This window comes from Tachyglossus aculeatus, chromosome 2 (assembly GCF_015852505.1).
Source record: "Tachyglossus aculeatus isolate mTacAcu1 chromosome 2, mTacAcu1.pri, whole genome shotgun sequence".
Taxonomy (NCBI): domain Eukaryota; kingdom Metazoa; phylum Chordata; class Mammalia; order Monotremata; family Tachyglossidae; genus Tachyglossus; species Tachyglossus aculeatus.
In genome coordinates, this window is record NC_052067.1 from 34105421 (window position 1) to 34124258 (window position 18838).

Here is an 18838-nt window from a genome sequence, read left to right on the forward strand (position 1 = left end):
CTGAAGGGTCTATACTGCTTCCTGCTTTACTTGTTTTTCCTCAGCTTTCTCTTTCTCTACGTAACTTTTGTCTTTGTCTCTCCATTACATTGTCTCTGTATGCTTTGTGAAGGCAGGGGATGTATAGCTTACTGCTGTTCACTCTCAAGCACTCAGTAAGTACTCAATAAATGCCACTAACTGATGTAAAAACCTTCCTTCTAAAACTATAAGCTTTGATATATCCAGCAGACATTTTCTAACAGGCTAAAACAATGAATAACTGTAACTAATACTTTATTAAAACAAGCAGGATTCACGACATTAAAATCTGAAAGAACAATAAACCTCAGAAAATGATATTTTCAGGTGCTTTAAACTACTTAACCTTAGGAGTTTTTCTACTGTGGCAATGAGTACAATCCTCCTAGTATTCTATCTGGCCTGCAGGAAACTTATGTAGGGAATACTTAATAAAGGAGCTAATTCCCACTCTATTATTAAGAATTCCCTACGTACACGTCAATTCTATTTAGAATGATGCTACTGGTGCCTGTTTCACTTGTTTTGATGTCTGCCTCCCGCTTTCTAATCTGTGAGCCTATCTGGCCTGCAGGAAGCTTATGTAGGGAATACTTAATAAAGGAGCTAATTCCCACTCTATTATTAAGAATTCCCTACGTACACGTCAATTCTATTTATTTATAATGATGCTACTGGTGCCTGTTTTACTTGTTTTGACGTCTGCCTCCCCCTTTCTAATCTGTGAGCCTGTTATGTCTCTGTTGCTATACTGTACTTCCCAAGCATGTAGTACATTGCTCTGCACACAGTAAGCGCTCAATAAATACGACTGAACTGAATAAATGAATGAATGCAAGAGGAAGGAGCTAATTCCCACTCTCTGAGCTTTCAAGTGTGTAAAGACTACAATCACCTTGACCAAAGGGGTCCTGTATTCAAGAGTGTCCTCTTGGGTGTCTGGTTCTACTGCAGTCACTGAGGCTGCATCTTGCCAGGGTTTCAGTCATTTCAGGAAGATACTCCCATGCTATTTTATCCCATAAATCTGCATGACCCTGGACCAGTCAGGATGATTCCAGCCAGAACCCAAGATGGGCCCACCCTAATGTGAGTGAGCGTATGCAGGGGGACAAGGGGAAAGAAAGGAGAGCCAGGATTGCTGGAGCATTTCTGTCCCTGTGTGCTGCTGGGAAGGAGGCCCTAGAAGGGATACAGATTTCTGTGCAATCTTCTCCTGCTAAGGAGAGACTAAACAGGTTTGAAAGAAGCAGAGAGGTGGAAGAATGAGGGTGAAAAGAAGGTCTCGTAAACTATCCTGCCCTGAGCCCAGCTCAGCTGAGGATCTACCAAGTCTGGTGTAAGCAGGGGACACGTCTACCAACCTAGTGGCCAGAGCACAGGCTTGGGAGTCAGAGGACGTGGGTTCTAATCCCTGCTCCGCACTTGTCTGCTGTGTGACCCTGGGCAAGTCACTTCACTTCTCTGTGCCTCCGTTACCTCATCTGCAAAATGGGGATTAAGACTGTGAGCCCCACTTAGGACAACCTGATTACCCTGTATCTACCCCAGCTCTTAGAAGAGTGCTTGGCACAGAGTAAGCATTTAAATACCATTATTATTATTACTGATTGCATTGTACTTTCCCAAGCACTTAGTAAGTGCTCTGCACCCAGTAAGTGCTTAATAAATACTACTGATTGGCTGACTGCAGGGCTTGACTTTGCCCCTTCCAGCTTATATCACTGTCCTTCAGACTCATTATATCTTAATGGGTCCCTCCCAGATTTTTTTTAAACTGGCTCAAAGGTAATTGAAAACTGATCTTTACCTCAAAGATCTCTGAAACTTTTGACTTCCTTTTCCTCATTTTATAATTTGTTTACTCACTCCTCAACAATATATGGGTATACATTACTAAATTCCTATAAAACCCTCTATATTTATAAAACCACCTAATGAATTTGATTCTCCCATTTCTGATTCTCCTAATGTCACTTCCTGATAGCCAACCTGGCACTGAAAAGCATTTTAACTCTAATCACTACATCATTTAGTGCATTACTGATCAATACCTTTCTAATGCTTAACTTCAGAGTAACTATAGCACTCGGAGAATAGTGTACCTTACGCAATTTAAATCCAGATGAAAGAGCAATTTAAGTCTATGGAAACATTTGAAAAAATCAAACCTGGGCAGTTTAAAAGCGTACCAAATGCCATTCTTCTAACACTGACAATGCCTTTTTATGCAAATTTTACTTTTCCAAATGATAAAGCCTTCCCAAGCCACCTCTTGCTTCAGTATTTAATCAACAAAAGAAAATGCAAGAAGAATGATTCAGACTTGGTGGAGTTACATCATGGTGAGTTCTTCCTCAAATGAGTTAATTTTGGCTTCTGGGCTTTTTCAGATAAAAAGGTAGTACCTGCAATTTTTGGAGCAAACATTTCAAATGGTAACATAATGATTCCTCACCTGAACAGTGTCAAATTCCGGTGATATTAATGGCAGACACGCAATTTCCATTTTTAGATTTCCACATGAATTAAGACTGCATACAGTTTTTAAATCATTACATTTAAATTGCTACCCAAAAATGTATCTTGTTAATAAATTAGCATACAAATAGAGTGGGTAAATTTAAGGTTACCTCACTTTTTTTTCTGTATAGGTCAGAAATTCAATTTACAGAATATTTAGAGGCCATTGTGAAAAAACAAAGGACCAATACAGGAAGAATAGTTTGTGTTTCTAGTCACACTGAGCCAACAGAAAACTGGACTGCCACTCTTGCAGACACCACAACTATAACTGATATCAACGTTTTACAATGAACAAGAGAGAATGATCTCTTTCATTCATTCAATCGTATTTATTGAGCGCTTACTGTCTGCAGAGCACTGTACTAAGCGCTTGGAAAGTACAAGTTGGCAACATATAGAGACGTTCCCTACCCAACAGTGGGATCACAGTACAGGTACTACCTTTTTTTTTCAGCCAGTTAAGGGCAATTCATGGTCAAGTGGAAGAATTTCTTACCATAACATAATTTTACCAAGTAAACCTGTAGCTTTAACATACTGTTTTCAGACAGAGATCCACTGCTTCTGTGTACAATTCTATTGCCTCTTCTGCGTTGCCTTTATCATCTTCATCAAAAGCCTGTGTAACTAGGAAATGGGCCCGCTCCAGATCCAACTGTTGTTTTGACTTCAAGGGATCGGAGTTCTGAGATTGAACTAGGTGTAAAAGATATACATAGTTAGCTGACACAGAAGAGTGTTTAAAAAAGCAAAATGAAAAACAACCAAGGCGGAGAAAGAAACAATAAGATAGTTCTACTATTCTATCCCACGTCCTAGCCTCTCAACTACCACCCTCAAACCGCTGGTGTCACCTCCTCACTTGTGCATTCGCAACTATCTAGAGCAGTTCTGTACATTATTGATTTACATACTTCTCAATTTAAGCACCTACTCATCCCCATTTCCATTTTTCCATTTCCTTCTCCCATCTGTGAGACTGTTTCACCTGCTGGATTCCTTGACATTCTTCTCAATTTAAGCACCTACTCATCCCCATATTCATTTTTCCATTCCCTTCTTCCATCTGTGAGACTGTTTCACCTGCTGGATTCCTTGAGGGCCAGAATGATCTCCTCTAACTTCTGTATTCTCCCAAGCACTTAGTACAGTGTTTTGCACACGGAAGGTGCTCAATAAATACTAGTGATTGAGTAGAGATACTACTTATAATTTCACATAATTGCATGCAATTCTAGTCACCCTTCCACGCAACTTTAAAAAGTCTAGGAGTCGGTACTTCAAGGGAACCTGAACATACTGCTTACACATTTCCTACAAAATTAAGTTATTAAAAGGGAAACCTCTCAAGGTAATTAAAGATTCAAAATTGTATGCTGCCTAATCTCTCTGTGATATCAGTTCTCTCTGATATTGGCTATTCAACCACCTAAATAACTAGAAACCAATCTCCATTTATGTTAAGTACTGAAAAAATACAACGTGTTTGCCAACTGCTAGAGGGATCACAGTGTGTGCATGATGTGATGGGGATGGTGGGTCCTGCATTGGTCTTTTTCAAAACCATGCTCATACGTGAATTTCACCATTAATGGTATCCACATCAAATATAAAGGACAACTCAACTACACACACACACACACACACACACACACACACACACACACACACACCACACACCCCCCTCAATGTGGATAAGATTATTTGTGAAAGTGATACTTCATTATGGAATCAGCACTTAAAACTATAAATTCTGCAATTCAAGACTCAGATCTGAAATAGTTTTCAATTCTCAATGGACGTATATTTTCGGCTGTAATTAAAAGGCCTTCACCAACCTGCTGAATAAAGAGCTTGGACTCTTTCCAAATATTCATTTATTTTATCCTGAATGTTTTCCAGACTTGATCCTGCCATTCCAGCATAAATCAAGGCTTGTGCAGCTTCCTGAAACATAAAAAGGGGAAAATTTTAGAGGGTGACAAAAGAGCAACGTTCCTCTGAATTTATATTTTGCTTCCTAATTTATTATTAGGTAAACATTTCAGTACTGTCACGGTCATGAGGTTCTAAGTAAACCTTTTCCGGTAACAGTTATTTCTGATCCTCCCATGATATTTGTCTTCATTTTCCAACCAGTATTGCAAACTACACACAGAAAATCTTATCTGTTGCTGACAGGGTCTTTCAGTTCCCTGGGCATCCATCGTCTGATGCCTGCTGTTGGCTACCTGGAAATTTGGCAAGAGAATGTGGCAGGTTCAGGGGAATCCATTACTACTATAAAAACAGATCAACTGCATGTCCCGTTGGTGGTAAGACAGCCCTCACTTCCTCAAACCCGAACCCTAAAGTTAAACAAAAGTTAGTCCAATGTTGATCTCTTGCTGTTAACGGATTGTGTCCTTAGCTCCTGAGCAGCCCGATTTACGGAGTGTGTTCATACCGTTTAAGAACTTGAAAAGGTACCTTGCAATATTCCCATGGACACAGTGTGCAAAGGATTGTCTTTCAAGGACACTCATCCACATGGTTGGAATCACAAATGTTCCCCTTCGTGGAACTCCTTCCTTACTCAAATTCACCAGAACTTTGCCCTCTCCACCCTAAAAGCCCACTCAATCAATCGTATTTATTGAGCGCTTACTGTGTGCAGAGAGGCATTCTCCACTTCTCACCTGGTTATGTCATCCCAACAGCCACCCATAGCACTCATCTGAAAAGCTATATATTTTTTGCTTGCTTACTTTCTTACTTCCTATACCTACGTTTTCAACAACTAAGGCGGAGCGTGTACCTGTTTTTGGAAGCACAAGAAGAAGAAGAACGGTCGCGGAGAAGTTTGTCAATATAGAAAAACATTCCCGTGAATAAAGACCTAAGACCAAAACAAATATATAAAGCCCACTGCTAAAACAGACACTATTTTCAGACTTTCATAACTCTGAAAAACCTCACAAAAATAACACAGTTTACATTTCAGAAAAACGAGCAATACCAAATTCAACTGCTCTACATTTCCGCAAGTACTACTCCCAATCAGCACTAGAGCCCGGGCTTTGGAGTCGGAGGTCATGGGTTCAAATCCCGGCTCTGCCACTTGTCAGCTGTGTGACTGTGGGCAAGTCACTTCACTTCTCTGGGCCTCAGTTCCCTCATCTGTAAAATGGGGAATAAGACTGTGAGCCCCACATGGGACAACCTAATTACCTTGTATCCACCCCAGCGCTTAGACAGTGCTTGGCACGTAGTAAGCGCTTAACAAATACCAACATTATTATTATTATTATTATTATTATTATTATTAACTTAATGCCCAAACAATTATCACCGATCCAACGGCTCTTTTTAATTAAAATAAAAAAAAGCCAGGGCATACTTGGGGTATAATCGACCACTTGCACTTTTACCGAGTGCTTACTTAACTTCACTGCACCTCAGTTCCCACCACTGTAAAATGGGTACATAGTGAGCACTTAACAAATGCCATCATTATTGTATATATGCATGTACATATTTATTACTCTATTTTATTTATTTTACTTGTACATATCTATTCTATTTATTTTATTTTGTTCGTATGTTTGGTTTTGTTCTCTGCCTCCCCCTTTTAGACTGTGAGCCCACTGGTGGGTAGGGACTGTCTCTATATGTTGCCAACTTGGACTTCCCAAGCGCTTAGTACAGTGCTCTGCACACAGTAAGCGCTCAATAAATACGACATTTATTTATTTATTATTATTGTTATTATCTAGGATTGATTACTCTATTTATTTTACTTGTACATATCTATTCTATTTATTTTATTTTGTTTGTACGTTTGGTTTTGTTCTCTGTCTCCCCCTTTTAGACTGTGAGCCCACTGTTGGGTAGGGACTGTCTCTATATGTTGCCAACTTGGACTTCCCAAGCGCTTAGTACAGTGCTCTGCACACAGTAAGCGCTCAATAAATACGACTTATTTATTTATTTATTATTATTATAATCTAGGATTTATTACTCTATTTATTTGTTTATTTTACTTGTACATACCTACTCTATTTATTTTATTTTGTTCGTATGTTTGGTTTTGTTCTCTGTCTCCCCCCTTTACACTGTGAGCCCACTGTTGGGTAGGGACTGTCTCTATATGTTGCCAACTTGGACTTCCCAAGCGCTTAGTACAGTGTTCTGCACACAGTGAGCGCTCAATAAATATGATTGATGATGATGATACTATGGAGATTCAACACTTGTTCTCCTTCCTACTTAGACTGTGAGCACCCTGTGAGACAGGGATTGGGTCAATCTGATGAACCTTCGACCTACCGCAGCTCTTACAACAGTCCCTGACGCGTAGAAAGCGCTTAAGACCGTAATTATTATTCTCCTTAAAATACAAAATCAGGGCTCGATCCATTTGCATTGGGAAGGTTGAACTCGGATGCAGAGGGTTGGTGGGCCGAAGGTGCCCACCAAAGTGTCACGCACAGAGAGCGCCGCCGAGTAAGCTCTTCGTGGGCAGTGAACTGTCAGCTGATCTCTCCCAAGCGCTTAGTACGACGCTCTCTGCACCCAGTAAGCGCTCAGTACGTACAACTGATCGATGGAGATAACAACACGGTAATCCCACAGGGATTCCAGATCAGGGAAAAGAGGTACTGACACATCCCAACTCTTCAGCGGACTCCAAGTCGCTCCTAAGTGAAATAAGGCTCGCAGTCGAGCCCACTGTTGCATTATCAATCAATCAATCGTATTGATTGAGCGCTTACTGTGTGCAGAGCACTGTACTAAGCGCTTGGGAAGTACAAGTTGGCAACATATAGAGACGGTCCCTACCCAACAGTGGGCTCACAGTCTAAAAGGGGGAGAGATTATAAAGCAGAGGGATTGAAGCAGCAGATACCAGGCGGCAGATTGAAAAGCAGCGTGGCTTAGTTGCAACAGCACAAGCCTGGGAGTCAGAGGAGGTGGGTTCTAATTCTGACTCCGCCGCTTGTCTGCTGTGTGACCTTGGGCAAACCACTTCACTTCTCTGTGTCTCAGGTACCTCATCTGTAAAATGGGGATTAAGACTGTGAGCCCCATGTGGGACCGTTGCCGAACTGTACTTTCCAAGCACTTAGTACAGTGCTCTGCACACAGTCGGCGCTCCATAAATACAATTGGAATGAATGACAACCCGATTAGCTTGCAACTACCCCAGGGCTTAGTACACAACCCTCACGTTAATCCTCTCCCAACCGGCTACGAGGAGGAATAAAAACTTCGCCCGGGGACCACAGTGGTGTTTCGGACCAACGCTCTCCGCCTGGACCAGAAAACCGTACAGGACCTTCACTTGGACCTGAAATGACGACAGATGCTATTCTCTGTGTGTGTGGCTGAGATGGCCTAAATAAATAACTCTCACCGTGGTGTGCGGTACAGCGTGTTGGGAATTTAGGAAGCCCTTTAGTTTTAGGGTGCTTGTTAAGTCCAGGCGCTGAAGTAGATTCCCCCTTTTAGACTGTGAGCCCACTGTTGGGTAGGGACTGTCTCTATATGTTGCCAATTTGTACTTCCCAAGCACTTAGTAGAGTGCTCTGCACACAGTAAGCGCTCAATAAATACGATTGATGATGATGATGGGCAAATAGTAAGCGCTTAACAGATACCACCATTATTATTACGAGAAGCAGTATGGACTAGTGGAGAGAGCACGGGCCTGGGAAACAGAGGGTCATGGGTTCCAATCCTGTCTCTTCCTCTTGTCTGCTGTGTGACCCTGGGCAAGTCACTTGACTTCTCTGGGCCTCCGTTTCCTCATTTGTAAAATGGGGATTAAGACTGTGAGCCCTATGTGGGGCAGGGACTGTGTCCAACCCTGCGTCTTGTATCTGCCCCAGCACTTAGTACAGTGCCAGGCATAGAGGTGAGCCATAATGAATTCCATAATTACTATTATTATAAGAGACGGTCTCTTGGGCCCTCGTCAGCAGCTCATCATCATCATCAATCGTATTTATTGAGTGCTTACTGTGTGCAGAGCACTGTACTAAGCGCTTGATGTACTAAGCTCGATGGTCTAACCCCAATCTGGATCTGGGACAAGGGAAGGAGCCAAGAGGGCGGTTTCCGCCGGGGTGCAGGGCGGTGGGGGGGGGGGGGGGGGAATCCTATTATTCAATAGGATTTACTGAATTTATAATAATAATAATAATGTTGGTATTTGTTAAGCAAGCGCTATGTGCCAAGCACTGTTCTAAGCGCTGGGGAGGTTACAAGGTGATCAGGTTGTCCCACGGGGGGGGCTCACACTCTTCATCCCCATTTGACAGATGAGGTAACTGAGGCCTAGAGAAGTGAAGTGACTCGCCCTAAGTCACGCAGCTGACAGTTGGCGGAGCCGGGATTTGAACCCATGACTTCTGACTCCAAAGCCCGGGCTCTTTCCACTGAGCCACGAAGCGGCGTGGGGCTTGGCTGAAAGAGCCCGGGTTTAGGAGTCAGAGGATCTGGGTTCTAATCCCTGCTCCGCCACTTGTCCCACGTGGGGCTCCCAATCTCAATCCCCGTTTTACGTTTGAGGTAACAGGCACAGGGTATAAGAATAATAATAATGGCAGCATTTGTTAAGCGCTTACTATGTGCAAAGCACTGTTCTAAGCACTGGGGAGGATACAAGGTGATCAGGTGGTCCCACGGGGGGCTCACAGGCTTCATCCCCCTTCTACAGATGAGGTCGCTGAGGCCCAGAGAAGTGAAGTGACTTGCCCAAAGTCACACAGCTGACAAGTGGCAGAGCCGGGACTTGAACCCATGACCTCTGACTCCCAAACCCGGGCCACTTCCACTGAGCCACGCTGCTTCTCTAAGTGAAGTGCCTGCCCAAGGTGAGACTACCGAAAGCGAGACTACTTTCTGACTTTCATAACGTCACTTCTCTGGGCCTCAGTGACCTCATCTGGAAAATGGGGGTTAAGACTGTGAGCCCCAAGTGGGGCAACCTGGTTTCTAGACTGGGAGCCCATTGTGGGGCAGGGACCGAATCTATCTGCTGCCCATTTGTACTTCCCAAGTGCTTAGTACAGTGCTCTGCACACAGTAAGCGCTCAATAAATACGATTGAATGAATGGATTATCCTGCATCTCTCTCCGACGCTTAGAACAGTGCTTGGCACGTAATAAGCGCTTAATAAATACCATAGTAATAATACTGTGGATCAGTGTTACGAGCACGGGTTTGGGAGTAAGAGGTCGTGGGTTCTAATCCTGGCTCTGCCACTTGTCAGCTGTGTGACTTTGGGCAAGTCACTTCATTTCTCTGGGCCTCAGTCCCCTCATCTGTAAAATGGGGATGAAGACTGGGAGCTCCACGGGGTACAACCTCATCACCTTGTACCCCCTGCAGCGCTTAGAACAGTGCTGGGCACATAGTAAGCACTTAACAAATACCAACATTATTATTATTCTCTGGGCCTCAGTCCTCTCATCTGTAAAATGGGGATGAAGACTGGGAGTCCCACGTGGGACAACCTTGATCACCTTGTATCCCCTGCAGAGCTTAGAACGGTGCTTGGCACATAGTAAGCGCTTAACAAATACCAATATTATTACTATTATTCTCTGGGGCTCAGTCCCCTCATCTGTAAAATGGGGATGAAGACTGGGAGCCCCACGTGGGACAACCTTGATCACCTTGTATCTAACCCAGTGCTTGGAACGGTGCTTGGCACAGAGTAAGCACTTAACAAATACCAACATTATTACTGTATTATTACTTAATTAATATAATATTATTACTACTAATAATGATGGTACCAACATTATTATCATATAATATAGAGAAGCAGCGTGGCTCAGTGGAAAGAGCCCGGGCTTTGGAGTCAGAGGTCATGGGTTCGAATCCCGGCTCCACCACATGTCTGCTGTGTGACCTTGGGCAAGTCACTTAACTTCTCTGAGCCTCAGTTCCCTCATCTGTAAAATGGGGATGACGACTGTGAGCCCCACATGGGACAATCTCATCACCTTGTATCCCCTCAGCGCTTAGAACAGTGTTTTGCACATAGTAAGCGCTTAACAAATGCCATTATTATTACTATAACATTATTACTGCTAATAATGATGGTACCAACATTATTATCGTATTATTACTTAATTAACATAATATTATTACTACTACTGATGATGGTATTTGTTAAGCACTTACTATGTGCCAAGCACCATTCTAAGCGCTAGGCAGTAAGCGCTTAACCTGTTATTATTATTATTATTATTATTCTTGAGCGCTTACTCTGTACTTCCCAAGCGCTTAGTCCGGTGCTCTGCACATAGTAAGCGCTCAATAAATATGACTAAATGAATGAATGTGTTCGTTATTATTAATATTATAATAGTAATATTATAAATAAATAATGATGGTATTTGTTAAGCACTTAGTACGTGCCAAGCACTGCTCTAAGCGCTTAACGAATACTGTCATTACTATTATTCTTATTATGGAGCGCTTATCAGCGGTTAGAACAGTGCTTTGCGTACAGTAAGCACTTAATAAATGCCATCAGTGGAAAGAGCCCCGGCTTTGGAGTCAGAGGTCAAGGGTTCAAATCCCGGCTCTGCCACTTGTCAGCTGTGTGACTTTGTGCAAGTCACTTCACTTCTCTGGGCCTCAGTTCCCTCATCTGTAAAATGGGGATGAAGACTGTGAGCCCCCCCGGTACAGCCTGATCACCTTGTACCTACCCCAGAGCTTAGAACAGTGCTTCGCACATAGTAAGTGCTTAATAAATGCCATTATTATTATTATTACTATTATTATGTGCAGAGCGCTGTGCTACACACTTGGGGTTGCTGCCCTTTCCGGGCCCAGCAACATGGGAGGGAAGCATTGTGGCTCAGTGGAAACAGCCCAGGCTTTGGAGTCAGAGGTCATGGGTTCGAATCCCAGCTCCACTACATGTCTGCTGTGTGACCCTGGGAAAGTCACTTCACTTCTCGGAGCCTCAGTTCCCTCATCTGTAAAATGGGGATGAAGATGGTGGGCCCCACATGGGGCAACCTCATCACCTTGTATCCCCCCAGCGCTTAGAACAGGGCTTGGCACATAGTAGGCGCTCAACATACACCATCATTATTATTATTCATTACCTTGTATCCCCCCGCAGCGCTTAGAACACTGCTTGGCACATAGTAAGCGCTTAACAAATACCATCATCATTATTACCTTCGATCCCCCCAGTGCTTAGAACGGTGCTTGGCACATAGTAAGCGCTTAAATACCATCACTATTATTATTATTATTACCTTGTATCCCCCCAGTGCTTAGAATGGTGCTTTGCACATAGTAAGTGCTTAACAAATAAATACCATCATCAACATTATTATTATTACCTTGCATCCCCCCCCAGCGCTTAGAATAGGGCTTTGCACATAGTAAGCCCTTAACAAATACCATTATTATTATTACCTTGTATCCCCCCCAACAGCGCTTAGAACAGGGCTTGGCACATAGTAAGTGCTTAACAAATACCATCATTATTATTATTATTATTATTATTACCTTGTATCCCCCCCAGCGCTTAGAACAGGGCTTGGCACATAGTAAGCGCTTAACAAATACCATCATTATTATTATTACCTTGTATACCCCCCAGCGCTTAGAACAGGGCTTGGCACATAGTAAACGCTTAACAAATACCATCATTTTTTTTTTCCCACCGTCTTGCTGGAGCGCCGACTGTGTGAGGAGCCCTGTTCTAAGAGCTGGGGAAGTCATTCATTCATTCAATCGTATTTACTGAGTGTTGGGTAGGGGCCGTCTCTGTATGTTGCCAACTTGGACTTCCCAAGCTCTTAGTACAGTGCTCTGCACACAGTAAGCGCTCAATAAATACGATTGAATGAATGAATGAATGAATACTAAGCGCTTGGGAAGGACAAAGCACAAGTCGGCAACAGAGAGAGATGGCCATTCATTCATTGATTCCTTCAATGGTATTTATTGAGCGCTTACTGTGTGCAGAGCACTGTACTAAGCGCTTGGGAAGTCCAAGTTGGCAACATATAGAGACAGTCCCTACCCAACAGTGGGCTCACAGTCTAGAAGGGGGAGGCAGACAACAAAACAAAACATAGTAACAAAATAAAATAGACTAAATATGTACAAATAAAATGAATAGAGTAATAAATCCGTACAAACATATATATACATATCGAGGTGCTGTGGGGAGGGGAAGGAGGTAAGGTGGGGGGGATGGGGAGGGGGAGGAGAAAGTTGCGTGGCTTCAGTGGAAAGAGCCTGGCTTTGGAGTCCGAGGTCATGGGTTCAAATCCCGGCTCTGCCAACTGTCAGCTGCCGTCAGCTGTGTGACTTTGGGCAAGTCACTTCACTTCTCTGGGCCTCAGTTCCCTCATCTGGAAAATGGGGATTAAGACTGTGAACCCCACGTGGGACAACCTGATCACTTTGTAACCTCCCCAGCGCTTAGAACGGTGCTTTGCACATAGTAAGCGCTTAATAAATGCCATCATTATTATTATTATTATTTGGAGTCCGAGGTCATGGGTTCAAATCCCTGCTCCGCCAACTGCTGTCTGTGTGACTTTGGGTGAGTCAATTCACTTCTCTGGGCCTCAGTTCCCTCACCTGCAAAATGGGGATTAAGACTGAGAGCCCCACATGGGACAACCTGATCACCTTGTAACCTCCCCGGCGTTTAGTGCGGTGCTTTAGCACATAGTAAGCGCTTAATAACTGCCATCATTATTATTATTATTATTATTATTATTTGGAGCCCGAGGTCATGGGTTCAAATCCCAGCTCCGCCAACTGTCGGCTGTGTGACCCTGGGCGAGTCACTTCACTGGGCCTCAGTTCCCTCATCTGTAAAATGGGGATGAAGACTGCGAGCCCCACGTGGGACAACCTCATCACCTTGTAACCTCCCCAGCGCTTAGAACGGTGCTTTAGCACATAGTAAGCGCTGAATAAATGCCATCATTATTATTATGTGGAGTCCGAGGTCCTAGGTTCAAATGCCGGCTCCACCAACTGCCGGCTGAGTGACTTTGGGCGAGTCACTTCAGTTCCCTCATCTGTAAAATGGGGATTAAGAGTGTGAGCCCCCCGTGGGACAACCTCATCACCTTGTAACCTCCCCAGCGCTTAGAACGGTGCTTGGCACATAGTAAGCGCCTAATAACTGCCATCATTATTATTATGTGGAGTCCGAGGTCCTGGGTTCAAATCCCGGCTCCGCCAACTGCCGGCTGACTGGCTTTGGGCGAGTCACTTCAGTTCCCTCATCTGCAAAATGGGGGTGAAGCCTGTGAGCCCCCCCCCCCCCCCCCCCCCACCGCAGTGGGGGCCAACCTGGTCACCCTGTAACCTGGGGGGGGGGCGGCCGTTAGGGCGCTGCTTTGCACACCATAAGCGCTGACCGAATTCCGTCATTCTTATTATTATTATTAGTATGAGGAGGACCTTCAAGGCCCTACTGAGAGCTCACCTCCTCCAGGAGGCCTTCCCAGACTGAGCCCCTTCCTTCCTCTCCTCCTCGTCCCCCCCTCCATCCCCCCTTCTTACCTCCTTCCCTTCCCCACAGCACCCGTATATATGTTTATACATATTTATTACTCTATTTATCTACTTTACTTGTACCTATCTATTCTATTTATTTTATTTTGTTAGTATGTTTGGTTTTGTTCTCTGTCTCCCCCTTTTAGACTGTGAGCCCACTGGTGGGTAGGGACCGTCTCTCTATGTTGCCAACTTGGACTTCCCAAGCTCTTAGTACAGTGCTCTGCACACAGTAAGTGCTCAATAAATGCGATTGTATTTACGATGTGTACATATTTGTTACTCTATTTATTTATTTATTTTACTTGTACCTATCTATTCTATTTATTTTATTTTGTTAGTATGTTTGGTTTTTTTTTTCTCTGTCTCCCCCTTTTAGACTGTGAGCCCACTGTTGGGTAGGGACTGTCTATGTTGCCAATTTGGACTTCCCAAGTGCTTAGTCCAGTGCTCTGCACACGGTAAGCGCTCAATAAATACGATTGTATTTATGATGTGTACATATTTCTTACTCTATTTATTTATTTATTTTACTTGTACCTACCTATTCTATTTATTTTATTTTGTTAGTATGTTTGGTTTTGTTCTCTGTCTCCCCCTTTTAGACTGTGAGCCCACTGTTGGGTAGGGACTGTCTCTAGATGTTGCCAATCTGGACTTCCCAAGAGCTTAGTCCAGTGCTCTGCACACAGTAAGCGCTCAATAAATACGATTGTATTTACGATGTGTACATATTTGTTACTCTATTTATTTTACTTGTACCTATCTATTCTATTTATTTTATTTTGTTCGTATGTTTGGTTTTGTTCTCTGTCTCCCCCTTCTAGACTGTGAGCCCAGTGTTGGGTAGGGACTGTCTCTCTATAGTGCCAACTTGTACTTCCCAAGCGCTTAGTCCAGTGCTCTGCACACAGTAAGCGCTCAATAAATACGATTGTATTTACGATGTGTACATATTTGTTACTCTATTTATTTATTTTACTTGTACATATCTACCCTATTTATTTTACTTTGTTAGTACGTTTGGTTTTGTTCTCTATCTCCCCCTTTTAGACTGTAAGCCCGCTGTTGGGTAGGGACTGTCTCTCTACGGTGCCAACTTGGACTTCCCAAGCGCTTAGTACAGTGCTCTGCACATAGTAGGCGCTCAGTAAATACGATTGGTGGTGATGAGGAGGATGTTGTGCGGGTGCCCGTGGGTCTGTCACCTTGTAGTAGAAGACGGCCTCCCGGTAGCGCCCGCCCTGGTCCCGCTGCACCGCCAGCTGCGCGAACTGCACCGCGTCCCGCTCCAGCGCCGCCGCGTCCATCGCCTCAACGCTGAGGGAACGGACCGGTCCGGACCGGACGCCGCCGGATCCCACCGGACCGCGCGCGCGCGCCCGCCCCGCCCCTCTCCCCTCCTCCGCCACCACTTCCTCGTCACGGCGACGGCGCACGCGCCGGACGGGGAGGAAGCCCGTGGATAGGCGCGCGCGCGCGCGAGGCGCGCCCCCTCGGCGCACGCGCCGGGAAGGGAACCCGGGGAGCCGCTCGGGCGCGCGCCGGGAGCGCCCCCTTGAGGCGCGCGCCGGCAGGGCAGACGGGGGGCCGCTCGGGCGCGCGCGCGGGGAGCGCCCCCTCTTGACGCACGCGCCGAGAAGGCGGACGGGGTAGAAACGCGGAAGGCCGCTCGGGCGCTTGCTGTCGCCCCCTCGTGCCCCTTTGGCGCACGCGCCGTGAGGGCGGACGGGGTGGAACCCCGGGAAGCCAATCGGGCGCGCGCTGTCGCCGCCTCGTGCCCCTTTGGTGCACGCGCCAGCAAGGCGGGCGGAGTGGGAACGCGGGGAGCCGCTCGGGCGCGCGCCGGGAGCGCCCCCTTGAGGCACGCGCCGGCAGGGCAGGCCGGTGGGGATCCCGGGGAGCCGCTCGGGCGGGCGCGCGCGCGGGGAGCGTCCCCTCTTGACGCACGCGCCGCGAAGGCGGACGGACTGGAAACCCGGAGAGCCGCCTGGAAACCCGGAGAGCCGCTCGGGCGCGCGCGGGGAGCGCCCCCCCTTGACGCACGCGCCGAGAAGGCGGACGCGGTGGAAACCCGGAGGGCCGCTCGGGCGCGCGCGAGGAGCGCCCCCCTTGACGCACGCGTCGAGAAGGCGGACGGGGTGGAAACCCGGGAAGCCAATCGGGCGCGCGCTGTCACCGCCTCGTGCCCCTTTGGCGCACGCGCCGTGAGGGCGGACGGGGTGGAAATCCGGGGAGCCAATCGGGCGCGCGCTGTCGCCGCCTCGTGCCCCTTTGGCGCACGCGCCGGCAAGGAGGACGGGGTGGAAACCCGAGGAGCCGCTCGGGAGCGCGCGAGGAGCGCCCCCTCTTGACGCACGCGCCGAGTAGGCGGACGCGGTGGAAACCCGGGGAGCCTCTCGGGCGCGCGCTGTCGCCGCCTCGTGCCCCTTCGGCGCACGCGCCGGCAAGGCGGACGGAGTGGGAACGCGGGGAGCCGCTCGGGCGCGCGCGCGGGGAGCGTCCCCTCTTGACGCACGCGCCGAGAAGGCGGACGCGGTGGAAACCCGGAGGGCCGCTCGGGCGCGCGCGAGGAGCGCCCCCTTGACGCACGCGCCGAGAAGGCGAACGGGGTGGAACCCCGGGAAGCCAATCGGGCGCGCGCTGTCACCGCCTCGTGCCCCTTTGGCGCACGCGCCGGCAGGGCGGACGGGGTGGAAACCTGAGGAGCCGCTCGGGCGCGCGCGGGGAGCACCCCCCTTGACGCACGCGCCGAGAAGGCGGACGCGGTGGAAACCCGGAGAGCCGCTCGGGCGCGCGCTGTCGCCGCCTCGTGCCCCTTTGGCGCACGCGCCGGCAAGGAGGACGGGGTGGAAATCCGGAGGGCCGCTCGGGCGCGCGCGCCGGGAAGGAAACCAGGGCAGCCGCCTCATTCATTCAATCATATTTACTGAGCGCTTACTGTGTGCAGAGCACTGTGCTAAGCGCTTGGGAAGTACAAATCGGCAACATATAGAGACGGTCCCTACCCAACAGCGGGCTCACCTCACGATCTAGCAGGGGGAGACAGACAACAAGGCATATTAACAAATTAAAATAGAATGTTAAATGTGTACAAATAAAATCAATCAATAAATAGAGTAATAAATGTGTCCAAACATATATACAGGGGCGGGGGGATGGGGTGAGGGAGGAGGGTGCGCCCCCTTGACGCACGCGCCGGGAAGGAAACCCGGGGAGTCGCTGGGGCGCGCGCGCGCGCATGAGGAGCGCCCCCTCTGGACGCGCGCGCGCGCGAGGAGGCGGACGGGGTGGAAACCCGGAGGGCCGCTCGGGCGCGCGCGGCCCCTGCCTCGCGCCCCTTTGGCGCACGCGCCGGCAGGGCGGACGGGGTGGAAACCCGCGGAGCCGCTCGGGGGCGCGCTATCGCCGCCTCGTGCCCCTTTGACGCACGCGCCCTTAAGGCGGACGGGGTGGAAACCCGGAGGGCCGCTCGGGCGCGTGCTGTCGCCGCCTAGCGCCCCTTTGGCGCACGCGCCGGCAGGGCGGACGGGGTGGAGGACCCCCTCTGTCGCCGGCAGGGCGGACGGGGAGGAAGCCCGGGGAGGAAACCCGGGCAGCCGCCTCATTCATTCAATCGTATTTACTGAGAGCTTACTGTGTGCTGAGCACTGTGCTAAGCGCTTGGGAAGTCCAAGTTGGCAACATATAGAGACAGTCCCTACCCAACAGCGGGCTCACAATCTAGAAGGGGGAGACAGACAACAAGGCATATTAACAAATTAAAATCAATAGAATGTTAAATGTGTACAAATAAAATCAATCAATAAATAGAGTAATAAATACGTCCAAACATATATACAGGGGAGGGGGGATGGGGTGAGGGAGGAGGGTGCGCCCCTTTGACGCACGCGCCGGGAAGGAAACCCGGGGAGCCGCTGGGGCGCGCGCACGCGCGCGAGGAGCGCCCCCTCTGGACGCGCGCGCGCGAGGAGGCGGACGGGGTGGAAACCCGGAGGGCCGCTCGGGCACGCGCGGCCCCTGCCTCGTGCCCCTTTGGCGCACGCGCCGGCAAGGAGGACGGGGTGGAAACCCGAGGAGCCGCTCGGGCGCGCGCGGGGAGCCCCCCCCCCCCCCCTTGACGCACGCGCCGTGAGGGCGGACGGGGTGGAACCCCGGGGAGCCGCTAGGGCGCGCGCTGTCACCGCCTCGCGCCCCTTTGGCGCACGCGCCGTGAGGGCGGACGGGGTGGAAACCCGGAGGGCCGCTCGGGCGCGCGCGAGGAGCGCCCCCAATTGACGCATGCGCCGGCCGGGCGGACGGGGTGGAAACCCGGGGAGCCGCTCGGGCGCGCGCTGCCACCGCCTAGCGCCCCTTTGGCGCACGCGCCGGCAGGGCGGACGGGGTGGAACCCCGGGAGGCCTCTCGGGCGCGCGCGCCGGGAAGGAAACCCGGGCAGCCGCCTCATTCATTCAATCGTATTTACTGAGCGCTTACTGTGTGCTGAGCACTGTACTAAGCGCATGGGAAGTCCAAGTTGGCAACATATAGAGACGGTCCCTACCCAACAGCGGGCTCACAGTCCAGAAGGGGGAGACAGACATTAACACATTAAAATAAGTTGATTAAATGTGCACAAATAAAATCAATCAATAAACAGAGTAATAAATATGTCCAAACATATATACAGGGGCGGGGGGATGGGAGGAGGGTGCGCCCCTTTGACGCACGCGCCGGGAAGGAAACCCGGGGAGCCGCTGGGGCGTG

The 18838-nt window shown here is 48.5% G+C and overlaps 1 protein-coding gene across 3 annotated transcripts in view; it reads right to left on the reverse strand.

The window, feature by feature from the left end:
* CAPN7 (calpain 7) overlaps positions 1–15434 on the reverse strand; it is a 41384-nt gene extending 25950 nt beyond the window's left edge. For 2 of the 3 annotated variants that reach the window (XM_038740422.1, XM_038740406.1), the window contains exons 1-3: positions 15301–15434; positions 4386–4494; positions 3086–3243 (exon numbers count right to left, since the gene is read on the reverse strand). In XM_038740422.1, coding sequence (XP_038596350.1) covers positions 3086–3243; positions 4386–4494; positions 15301–15402 — 369 coding nt within the window. In that variant the 5' untranslated portion in view covers positions 15403–15434. Of the gene's footprint in view, positions 1–3043; positions 3244–4385; positions 4495–15300 lie in introns of those variants that run through there. The other variant, XM_038740415.1, reaches the window with a different exon arrangement.
* Between the last annotated feature and the right edge of the window lie 3404 nt (positions 15435–18838).